Source organism: Nerophis lumbriciformis, linkage group LG18 (genome assembly GCF_033978685.3).
Source record: "Nerophis lumbriciformis linkage group LG18, RoL_Nlum_v2.1, whole genome shotgun sequence".
NCBI classification, from domain to species: Eukaryota; Metazoa; Chordata; class Actinopteri; order Syngnathiformes; family Syngnathidae; genus Nerophis; species Nerophis lumbriciformis.
The window spans coordinates 19,804,263-19,817,500 of NC_084565.2; the positions used below are offsets into that span (position 1 = coordinate 19,804,263).

The following is a 13,238-nucleotide window of genomic DNA, read 5'->3' on the forward strand; positions in this document are numbered from 1 at the left end:
AGGTCCTTTTTAAAGAAATTCATAAAATAAGATAAATAAATTAAAAACATTTTCTTAAATAAAAAAGAAAGTAAAACAATATAAAAATAGTTACATAGAAACTAGTAATTAATGAAAATTAGTAAAATTAACTGTTAAAGGTTAGTACTATTAGTGGACCAGCAGCACGCACAATCATGTGTGCTTACGGACTGTATCCCTTGCAGACTGTATTGATATATATTGATATATAATGTAGGAACCAGAAATATTAATAACAGAAATAAACAACCCTTTTGTGTGAATTAGTTTTTTGGGTTGGTGCACTAATTGTAAGTGTATCTTGTGTTTTTTATGTTGATTTAATTGAAAAAAAAAACACACAAAAAAAACGATACCGATAATTAAAAAAAAAACCAATACCTATAATTTCCGATATTACATTTTAAAGCATTTATCGGACATCTCTACTTGTATTTATTAAATCCAAAATGTTGACATTCAATGATTTGCTGCATTTGCAAATATGTGATGTGCCATATTGTAACTGTATGCATGTTCAAAATATATATAATGGATGAATGGCATTCTCAAGTTCTGTAACAGAGTTTTAAAGTGTGTGTGTGTGTGTGTGTGTGTGTGTGTGTGTGTGTGTGTGTGTGTGTGTGTGTGTGTGTGTGTGTGTGTGTGTGTGTGTGTGAGACAGCAGCCTTTGACCACCATTACCCACCTTCAGTGTGTGTCAACTTTTAATTGCTCTGCGGTGAATTGCCTTAACCAAAAAGCAAAGGGTTAACGGAAGGAACAAATCACATCAATGGATCTTCTCCAGGGGCTGGAAAATGTCAGCTGTGGCACAAGGGGAGGGGCACTTCCATCCCAATGGTGGCTCGGCTGTAGAAGCAACAGTACAATGAAGTCAGCAGTGGGATGTGCATGTGGGAGTGTGGCGGGTGGAAATGTCGAAACGCGGTGACCGGTTGACACGTAGGGAGGTAGTCAGCCAAGACAAATGTGTGTGTGTGTGTGTGTGTGTGTGTGTGTGTGTGTGGATACACTTTATCAATGAGGAACCATCACACAGACATCACAAGTCAAAACTCACCGACATCTCACCACATGACTCGCCACTATAAATAAATTGTTCTAAGCACAAAGACACTGAGACCTTCCTCAAACCCCCTCTGAACATACAGTGCACCCGGAAAGTATTCACAGCACTTCACTTTTTCCCACATTGTGTTATGTTATAGCCTTATTCCAAAATGGAATAAAAATAAATACATTTTTGTCCTCATAATTCTACACACAATACCCAATAATGACAATGTGAAGTTTTTTTTTTGTTTTTTTTTAATTTGCAAATTTGTTAAAAATGAAAAAAAAAATCACATGTACCGTATTTTCCGGACCATAGGGCACATCTGATTATAAGGCGCACTGCCGATGAATGGTCTATTTTCGTTCTTTTTTCATATATAAGGCGCACCGGATTATAGGCCGCATCAAAGGAGTCATATTGTTATTTATTTTTCTATATATAAAACACTTCCTTGTGGTCTACATAACATGTAATGGTAGTTCTTTGGTCAAAATGTTGCATAGATTGTTTTACAGATCATCTTGAAGCCACTTTCTGACAGTCGCTTCTTATTTACGTGGCTCACCTTCGGCAGGGTCTTCTCCCCGTCATCATTGTTGTAGCGTGCAAGGACGGGAGTGGAAGAAGTGTCAAAAGATGGAGCTAACTGTTTTAATGACATTCAGACTTTACTTAAATCAATAACGGAGCAGCATCTCCTCACCTGGAAACAACAACAAGGCCCAGGAATGTGTCCCGTGAAAAACCGTCCGACCGGAACTCTCTAATAACTAAAGTTCCTTGGGTGAATTAGGTAAACTCACTACACCGGTATGTTTTAGTGCTTTCATGGCGAGTTTACTGACAGATATAAGTAAGAACTTTACACTACTTTATATTAGAAATGGCAACAGTGGAGAATGAATGTCCCATTACAAGAAGATAGAGAAAAAGAAGAAGCGGCGTCGGCACGGACTACAAAGGCGGATGCGCGCACATTTTCAGGACTTATGCAGATCCCAAATACAGATCAGCAGGTACCAGAAGGTAAGAAAAGTTGCTTTTGCATAATATTGCGAAACAAAACGCCAGATAATGTCTTACCTTATACACACACCATAATAATACTCGTATGTTGAACAGTACAATCCATCAAGCGGTGCGGCTTCATAGCTTACTGAAGTCGTACTAAAACATTTTGATATATTTTTTTAGCGCCGTATGTAATGTTCTATATTTTCAATGGAACATATAAAATGTCAGTCTTGTTTACTTGAGTCATATTGCAGTCTACTCATATCACTTATGTGTGACTGCCATCATATTGCAGTCTACACGTATCTCTTATGTGTGACTGCCATCTACTGGTCACACTTATCATTACACCATGTACCAAATAAAATAGCTTTGAGGTCGGTAAGCAAAACCGGTACTTAACCATTCATAGCCTTTGCTCAATACTTTGTTTATACACTTTTGGCAGCAATTTGGTCTTTTTGAATTTGATGCCATAAGCTTGGCACACCTATGTTTGGCCAGTCTGGTCCATTCCTCTTTGCAGCACCTCTCAAGCTCCATCAGATTGGATGGGAAGTGTTGGTTTTCATCCAGGATGTTTCCATACATTAATTTTAGTCTAGTCAGGGCGGTGACTAAGTACCCGATGGTCACTCTGTCAGAGCTACAGCATTCCTCTTCCAGAAGACCAACCATCTCTGCAGCAATCCACTAATCAGGCCTGCATGGTATGGTGTCCTTAGTAAAAAGTTTGCCAAAATGTACCTGAAAGATTCTCGGACCACGAGAAACAACATTCTCAGGTCTGACATCCTGGAGGAAACCCAACGCTTTCATCCAACCTGATGCAAAGATGTATGAGCATAATAACTAGGGCTGCGAATCTTTGGGTGTCCCACGATTCGATTCAATATCGATTCTTGGGGTTACGATTCGATTCAAAATAGATTTTTTTCCGATTCAACGCGATTCTCGATTCAAAAACGATATTTTCCTGATTCAAAAGGATTCTCTATTCATTCAATACATAGGATTTCAGCAGGATCTACCCCAGTCTGCTGACATGCAAGCAGAGTAGTAGATTTTTGTAAAAAGCTTTTAAGGGTTGGAATCGGGGGTTAAATCACCAGAAATGATTCTCGGGCGCGGCCACCGCTGCTGCCCACTGCTCCCCTCACCTCCCAGGGGGTGATCAAGGGTGATGGGTCAAATGCAGAGAATACTTTTGCCACACGACAATAATTGGTACTTTAACTTTAACTTTATAAATGTAAAGGACACTGTTTTATCAACTGATTGCAATAATGTACATTTGTTTTAACTATTAAATGAACCAAAAATATGACTTATTTTATCTTTGTGAAAATATTGGACACAGTGTGTTGTCAAGCTTATGAGATGTGATGCAAGTGTAAGCCACTGTGACACTATTGTTCTTTATTTTTATTTTTTTTATAAATGTCTAATGATAATGTCAATGAGGGATTTTTAATCAATCACTGATATGTTGAAATTGTAACTAATACTGATACTGTTGTTGATAATATTCATTTTTGTTTCACTACTTTTGGTTTGTTCTGTGTCGTGTTTGTGTCTCCTCTCAATTGCTCTGTTTATTGCAGTTCTGAGTGTTTTGGAATTAGATTGCATTGTTATGGTATTGCTGTGTATTGTTTTGTTGGATTGATTAATTAAAAAAAAAAAAAAAAAAAAAATTAAATACAAAAAATCGATTTTTAAAAAATGAGAATCGATTTTGAATCGCACAATGTGAGAATCGCGATTCGAATTCGAATCAATTTTTTCCCACACCCCTAATAATAACTGCCCAAAGATAGATGTGCCAATCCTGACTTAATGCTGTAATTGCTGCCAAAGGTGCATAAACAAAGTATTGAGCTAATGCTGGGAATACTTATGTACATGTGATTTTTTATTGTATTTAATATTTTTAATAAATTTGCAAAATAAAATAAAAAATAAAAAAACAATTTTGCATTGTCATTATGAGGTATTGTCTACATAATTTTGAGAACTAAAATGAATGTATTCTATTTTAGAATAAGGCTGTAACATAACAAAATGTGGTAAACGTTAAGTGCTGTAAATTATTTCCGGATGCACTGTATAAAAGTCAAAAGTGAAACAATAAATCATGTGAACATAATGGACTTTGAAATGAAAGTACCTACCCTTTTTAATGGCAACGTGTGTGTCATGTATTTCTGATGTGGTGGCTCCCTCTAGTGGCCCAAAATCCGTAAACATAAATCAGGGGTGCCCACACTTTTTTCTGCAGGCGAGCTACTTTTCAATTGACCAAGTCGAGGGGATCTACCTCATTCATATATATCATTTATATTTATTTATTTGTGAAAGAGACGTTTTTGTTAACACATATAGATGCCTTTCTTTCATGAAGACAAGAATATAAGTTGGTGTATTACCTGATTCTGATGACTTGCATTGATTGGAATCAGACAGTAGTGATGATAACGTCCACATTTCTGATTGGAGGAGAAAAAAGTCCTCCTTTCTGTCCAATACCACTTGAAAGTGGTTGGTTTTTGGCATCTTATTTGTCCAGCTTCCATACACTTTACAAGAAAAACATTGGCGGCAAACTCCGTAGCTTGCTCGCTTGTGCAGGCCAGCTTTCTGAGACTCTTTTTTTGTTAGTCGGTCCTTAGAGTTTTGACGGAAGGTACGGCGCGAGAGTCTGTTGAAATAAAAAAAGTGTTTCTCGCCTTCCTGTCGGTCATTTTTTTCTTAATATTGATCTCACAGCAGCCAGTGTCATCTCACAAGACCCTCGGGTGCTGTGAATGTCAATCAAGTGACGTCTTGGTGAAGATTGATGATCGCTAATTTTTAGGTCTATTTTTTAAATGCCTGGCTGGCGATCGACTGACACACCCTACGCGATCGGCGTAATGGGCACCCCTGCTTTAAATGAAGAGGTACAAAATAGAAGAAACTTAGTAAATTTGTTTTGTAAATTCATCCATCCATCCATTTTCTACTATCAAGTCTTTAGTTAAATATTTGTCATCCCAAAAAATGAAGTCTGATCCTATCAAATATGGTTGAGCTGAACCAGAACATAGATGGTGAGTGAGCAGGTCTAGCATTATTCATCATCCATCTATGTTCTCTGGGACTTTCGCTTTATTCTGAGTATTAGTGAGTCCAATAGGGATCATGTTTATTCTGCCAAATAGAAACTATCAGCTGCAGTCAATCATAATCAATAGCAAGACTTGAATGGAGTTTGGCTGTGTCAAGTTAAGACATTCTAGTACTTTCAACATTAATATTTAAACGACTCTACATACGGTATGATGTATATTGTTGCCTCACTATTTATATAGTTTTTGACCCAATGTAAATTGGGGGAATATTCAAACTTTTTCCATTATTGTTTTTCACTGAAGAGATGTGGTGTTGTAATACACACTGGAAAAAGAACAGTTCAAAGAAACCATTAAGGCCCACAATTAAAAATTTATATTCACAGCCTTGATGAATGAATGTAAATGTAATGGAGTCCAGCTGATGTGGCTCGGACATGTGGACGTTGGTAAACCTCACTCCGGCACACACCTACACACTCAAAGTTTGTACATCCACACGCACATTCACTGTACAAACATACATATACACATACTGTACATATACATTCACTGTACAAACATACATATACACATACTGAACAAGTACATATACATACATACACTCATGCATATAATCATGTTTCATCAAACATATATTAATGTTGTCTCCCTAGGTGAAACTGGTTAACACACGGCACACTGACAAAGCTTAACCTATTGTTACTATAACAATCTACAAGGTTAATACAGTTCGCTTCTCCTTCTTCCCCTCTAATTATCTGCTTTCTTTTGTATGTCTAGTTATCATTACATATATGTATTGTTGCATTTGAAACAATTGTATTGTTGATAATAGAGGTAATCATTGTTATTATTCATTATCAATAGCGCTATTTCTATTGGTATTTGTATTGCTCTATTTGTAGTGTAATAATGCTCATTGTCATTAGGAACCGCAATGTCCCTTTGGGACAGAGGACCCTGTTGTATTTTGTGCGTTTTATTCTTTATTTCTTTATAATTATACCGCCGCGTCTTTCAGCTGTAATTTGACCCCCTTAACATGCTTCAAAACTCACCATATTTGACACACACATCAGGACTGGCGAAAATTGTGATCTAATAAAAATAAAAATAAAAAAATAAAAACTCAAAATTGCGCTCCAGCGCCCCCTAGGAAAAAACACGGACAAAACTGCTTGTAACTTCCGGTAGGAATGTCGTAGAGACATGAAACAAAAACCTCTATGTAGGTCTGACTTAGACCTAGATTTCATACACTGACATCCTTCAAAAAATCTACAGGAAGTTTGCAATTCCCCCTTCTAAACAACATTTTAGTAAAAACAGTCACTTTTGCCTCTTTGAGCTGTAATTTGACCCCTTTTAACATGCTTCAAAACTCACCAAACTGGACACACACATCAGAACTGGCAAAAATTGCGATCTAATGAAAAAACACAACTCCAAAACTCAAAATTGCGCTCTAGCGCCCCCTAAGAAGAAAACACAGACACAACTGCTCCTAGGAAGAAAACTCAGACAAAACTGCCTGTAACTTCCAGTAGGAATGTCGTAGAAACAAAAACCTCTATGTAGGTCTCACTTAGACCTACATTTCATGTATTGACAACCCCCAGCTAAAATCAACAGGAAGTTTTCAATTCCCCCTTCAAAACAAAAGTTTTGTAAAAACCGGTCACCTTTTTTAAAAAATTATCTCCTCTGAGCACGTTTGTTGTGTCGGTTTCAAACTAGCACAGGAGAGAGATTGAACCCTTCTGGTTAAAAGTTGACGAAAGAGTTTTAATTACTGCTCCGGTTTGGATTTTATGTGCCGTCTAAGTCGGTCCCGTCCATCGCTGCTTGCAGCTTTAATTTCTGTATTATTTTTTATTTCACAAACTGCTTCTTTGCTATCACTTTTACCATCATATTTGAATATATCCTATTTGCTGTTGTTGTTGTTATTGTTATTGTTGTTTGCTGTGGCTGTTGTCTCACTGTCTTATCCTCCTCTTGTCCCTGCAATTTCCCCCTCTGTCTTCCTTTTTTCTCTTTCTATCCCCTCCCTGCTGCACCAAATAATAATATAAATCCTTTTAATAAAGTCAAATACAAATAAGGCAACAAGACAAGTATCCCACACTTCTCTTTTGTAAAGTACATTTGTTGGGCATCTACATCAACTTATGATTTGCCTGAGTAGCTGGACCGGACAAAAAAAAAAGCCTCACTCATTAACAACCTCAAGAGCAGTCCTAGCTATTCGGTTGACAAATCGGTTTTTAGTTTGGTAGCTAGCACGCTTGTCTCTCATGCGAGCGACCCAGGTTGGAGTCCCGTGCGAAACAGGAAGCCAGGACTGAACCAGACATGTGACCGTAAGTGTAGATGTAATACTAACAGTGATGTGTGTGTTTTCCAGAGCAAGGCCACACAGATGCAGACATGTTCTTCTACCTGCTGGTCGTCTTCTCCTCTATAAGCTCCTTGTACACACTGATCTGGGATCTGCGTATGGACTGGGGTCTGTTTGACCGTGGAGCTGGAGAGAACACCTTCCTCAGAGAAGAGATTGTTTACCCGCATAAGGTACTGTGGTTTATTGTCGTGTAGAACTCCTCCATGCACGTAAGCGGCAAGATTGAGTCGAATCCGTCCCCTTTTTTGTGTGCGTAGGCCTACTACTACTGTGCCATCATAGAAGATGTCATCCTGCGTTTTGCCTGGACCATCCAGATCTCTCTGACCACGATGACCAAGATTCACTCAGTGGGTGACATTGTGGCCACTGTGCTCGCTCCTCTGGAGGTCTTCAGGTAAACTTGCCTCTACACAAGGCCTGGGCAATTGTTTTGACTCAGGGGACCAAATTTTGAGAAAAAAATGTGTCTGGGGGCCGGCATATTTATCTATCTATCTATCTATCTATGTATATATATATATATATATATATATATATATATATATATATATATATATATATATATATATATATATATATATATATATACAAACCCCGTTTCCATATGAGTTGGGAAATTGTGTTAGATGTAAATATAAACGGAATACAATGATTTGCAAATCATTTTCAACCCATATTCAGTTGAATATGCTACAAGGACAACATATTTGATGTTCAAACTGATAAACATTTTTTTTTTTTTTTGCAAATAATCATTAACTTTAGAATTTGATGCCAGCAACACGTGACAAAGAAGTTGGGAAATGTGGCAATAAATACTGATAAAGTTGAGGAATGCTCATCAAACACTTATTTGGAACATCCCACAGGTGTGCAGGCTAATTGGGAACAGGTGGGTGCCATGATTGGGTATAAAAACAGCTTCCCAAAAAATGCTCAGTCTTTCACAAGAAAGGATGGGGCGAGGTACACCCCTTTGTCCACAACTGCGTGAGCAAATAGTCAAACAGTTTAAGAACAACGTTTCTCAAAGTGCAATTGCAAGAAATTTACGGATTTCAACATCTACGGTCCATAATATCATCAAAAGGTTCAGAGAATCTGGAGAAATCACAACACGTAAGCGGCATGGCCGAAAACCAATATTGAATGACCGTGACCTTCGATCCCTCAGACGGCACTGTATCAAAAACCGACATCAATTTCTAAAGGATATCACCACATGGGCTCAGGAACACTTCAGAAAACCACTGTTACTAAATGCAGTTCGTCGCTACATCTGTAAGTGCAAGTTAAAGCTCTACTATGCAAAGCAAAAGCCATTTATCAACAACACCCAGAAACGCCGCCGGCTTCTCTGGGCCCGAGATCAACTAAGATGGACTCATGCAACATGGAAAAGTGTTCTGTGGTCTGACGAGTCCACATTTCAAATTGTTTTTGGAAATATTTGACATCGTGTCATCCGGACCAAGGGGAAAGCGAACCATCCAGACTGTTATCGACGCAAAGTTCAAAAGCCAGCATCTGTGATGGTATGGGGGTGCATTAGTGCCCAAGGCATGGGTAACTTACACATCTATGAAGGCACCATTAATGCTGAAAGGTACATACAGGTTTTGGAACAACATATGCTGCCATCTAAGCGCCGTCTTTTTCATGGACGCCCCTGCTTATTTCAGCAAGACAATGCCAAGCCACATTCAGCACGTGTTACAACAGCGTGGCTTCGTAAAAAAAGAGTGCGGGTACTTTCCTGGCCCGCCTACAGTCTAGACCTGTCTCCCATCGAAAATGTGTGGCGCATTATGAAGGGTAAAATACGACAGCGGAGACCCCGGACTGTTGAACGACTGAAGCTCTACATGAAACAAGAATGGGAAATAATTCCACTTTCAAAGCTTCAACAATTAGTTTCCTCAATTCCCAATCGTTTATTGAGTGTTGTTATGAGAAAAGGTGATGTAACTTGCAGCCATGAAATTCTAAGTTAATTATTATTTGCAAAAAAAAATAAAGTTTATGAGTTTGAACATCAAATATCTTGTCTTTGTAGTGCATTCAATTGAATATGGGTTGAAAAGGATTTGCAAATCATTGTATTCCGTTTATATTTACATCTAACACAATTTCCCAACTCATATGGAAATGGGGTTTGTATATATATATATATATATATATATATATATATATATATATATCCATCCATCCATCCATCCATTTTCTACTGCTTGTCCTGTTCGGGGTCGCGGGGGGGTGCTGGAGCCTATCTCAGCTGCATTCGGGCGGAAGGCGGGGTACACCCTGGACAAGTCGCCCCCTCATCACAGGGCCAACACAGATATATATATATATATATATATATATATATATATATATATATATATATATATATATATATATATATATATTTGTATACACGGTGTGAGATCATCTAGCTGGTGGGGTGTATTATGGTTAGTTACTGCCATGTATTGGTTACTCGGGTCACATGACAATACCAGAACCATTGTAAGGGGAAATTAAGGGCGGGGGACACTGGATATGAAGACATGTGTTGTGTGTTGGACACCGGGAAGTTGAAGTAGTAAGAGCGGAAATAAAAGGCAGGAAAAAGACAATAAGGTTTATTGGTGATTAGGTTTAAAGTGACTAATTTGGCACACAACAATTACAAAGTACGTACACAGAACTTTAAAAGCGACCGTTTTCAGCTGCTCTTCTCTCAAAAGTGGAGCAAATAAATGAAAGGTAAACAGACCGTGTATGTTGTACTGTTACAACACCATTGTAAAGTCAATTAGCATAAAAGAGGACCACTCATACTGTATCATGACCGCCTTCATCTTCACTGCCAGGCGCTTCGTGTGGAACTTCTTCCGTCTGGAGAACGAACACCTGAACAACTGCGGTGAGTTCCGTGCGGTGAGAGATATTTCCGTGGCACCGCTCAACGCCGACGACCAGACGCTGCTGGAGCAGATGATGGACCACGACGACGGAGTCCGGAACCGTTCTGGCAAGAAGATGTGGAAGAGGTCCTACAGCCTCTCGCTGCGGCGCCCTCTCCTGTCCGCCTCGCAGTAAGACGTTCACATGAACACCGTGACAATGGAGCATTTCAAATTTTAAAAATACAAAAACTAAACAATTATTACACGCACAGTCCACGATGTAAACTCACAATCATCCACTTGATGTGTTCCAATGAGGTTTTTGATTGATTGATTGAGAAGTTTATTGACATCTTAAAGAATTGAATCCATGTAATGCTTTAAAAAGGCTAATTGATGGCACAAAAAGCCAAAAGGCTTGTTTCCATTGTGGTCCATTAGATATTCTTTAAAGTTGATACATTCAATAATAAAATATAAATAACCTGTAACATGAACCGGTATATAAAAAATTACGTTAAAAAAATGGATAAATTATGTGCAGTATACATGTCAGGTGATTTTAAAAACAATATATACAAAAAATGGGGGGGGGGGGGATACATTATGTACATGACTATACACATGTTGACTCCAAGAGTGTGCAAAACAGAATGAGAAGATATCTATACACTATAACCACATATAAACCTGTTTGATGCTTCGGAAAGTTGCTGGGTATCAATTTTGGTGCAGATCAGATAGAGGTTCAATCAATCAATTCCTTTATTGTCATTGTCATAATAACACTCAAGTCATACATGTCAAAGAGATTTTGTTTGAGCTTTGTCTAGTGGCATAGAAGTGCAGGTTGACCATAGTCTACAGTTTAGCATTGTCAAAAGATGGCAAATAGAGGGGTGAGGGGTGGCAACAGTCAGATGTCTGATGGGTGTTACGTTGATGTTGCAGCAATGCAATGTCCAGAGCACAATTATTGAGGTGGTGAAGAGTGAGGTAATAAGATGGTCCGGGGCAGCAAAGGGGCAGGCTGTTCATTTAGCAGTCTCACAGCCTGGGGATACAGACTGTGAGACATTCTGGTGGTCCTGGCGCGAATCGATCTATACCTCCTTCCAGAGGGTAGCAGGTTGAAGAGGCCATGTGCTGGGTGGTATCTGTCCTTCAGGATGTTGTGTACTCGCTTCAGGCAGCGAGTTGTGTACATGGCACTCATCTCTGGGAGTATTGTCCTTGTAATTTTCCCCGCCGCAGGAGGGCCTGTTGGTTCGCTTTAGTGCAGCTAGCAAACCACACTTAAAAGCCGTAAGTGAGGACACTGCTGACGGCACAGTTGTAAAAGTTTACCATTGGTTAAGCTGAGCCTGGATTTTATGGCAGTTTTAAAATTTAGTAGGGAAGTTCGAATGTTAAGGTCTGTTGGTAGTGCATTCCACTGTGTGGTGGCAAAATAGTAGAATGCATTTTTTCCCATGAATTTGGGGGGTTGAGGTCTGTGAGTGTAGTACCTGTGAGCATCACTTACTCTGGTGAAATAGTTGGACAGGTACTTGGGGACAGTTTCTCTGAGTATTTTGAAAACCATGCACATTGCAATTTGGTGTACTCTTTCCTCAACTCTAAGCCATCCCTATTTGGTAAAGTGGGCTTGAGTTAGGTGAGTCCTGTATGGGAGGTTGAGCAGGAGTTTCACCAGCTTGTTTTGGGAAGTTTGCAGTTTTGTTTTTAATGGCTTGGGGATACTGGTGAACCATGGAGGTGCAGGCGTAGTCAAAATGACACTGTATGAGGGCACCGGCAAGGGTCTTAAGTGTATCCCTGTTGATAAATGCAGAAATCCTGCCCAAAAATCTAGTTTTGTCATTGATCTTGGTGATTGCTTTTAAAAAAATGCATTTAAAAAAAATGGTCGCTCAGTCAGTGGCTCTCAAACCTTTTTCACCAAGTACCACCTTTTTTTTTCTTTAGTTTATTTGGAACATGAACACACTTACAGCATAATACATCACACACTTTCATATCATTTCTCTATACATCATGTCCGAAAAGGAGTAGGAAGAAGCAAAGCTTATTTAATCCTATCCCTTTCCCACTTTAGAGTGTTTACAAATACATACGTTCATTTACTGACTTCTTTTCATAGCACAATGACATCAGTGAATGATTAATACAGCAGTTTTTGTAATAGTTAATTAAATCAGTCATGATAAACATACTGAGATGAAGAATATCACATTTTCAATAAGGTTGAATGTGTTTCTCATAATTCTTCTTCTTTTTACTTTGTAAGCACTATTAATTTGAACAACATCTTAATTGGATCATATCAGTACATTGTTTAACTTCTTTACTTAACCCATTCCATCATTTAATACCACATATAGATATGCTAAAGGCTTTTAGTGTTGTACGAGCATACAAATGTTTTAAATTAGTTTTTCCTCTAAGGTTATTTTCTCCTCTTTAGTTGAGAAGAATTGTTGTACATTCTCCAACACTTGGCTCTTCAAGAACCACCTTAATGACTAACATTGAAATACAGTAGCGTAGTAGGCCTAAATATTCATTAAAAACAAGGCAGAGATTTTATTTACCAAGTATATTTATTATTTTAGGCCACTGTGACATAATACACAGTTTGAACAGTAACACTTATGTGTCAAGACTAGGACTTTGACGTGGTTTGTTCTCCCGTGGTGCAAATGAGCATTTGGACCAGACATGGC

The 13,238-nt window shown here is 38.5% G+C and overlaps 1 protein-coding gene across 1 annotated transcript in view; it reads left to right on the forward strand.

The window, feature by feature from the left end:
* The window catches only part of xpr1a (xenotropic and polytropic retrovirus receptor 1a), a 215,797-nt gene that overhangs the window by 200,207 nt on the left and 2,352 nt on the right, over window positions 1-13,238 (forward strand). Inside the window, exons 12-14 of the mRNA XM_061977801.2 lie at window positions 7,619-7,785; window positions 7,873-8,012; window positions 10,477-10,701. Coding sequence (XP_061833785.1) covers window positions 7,619-7,785; window positions 7,873-8,012; window positions 10,477-10,701 — 532 coding nt within the window. The remainder of the gene's footprint in view (window positions 1-7,618; window positions 7,786-7,872; window positions 8,013-10,476; window positions 10,702-13,238) is intronic.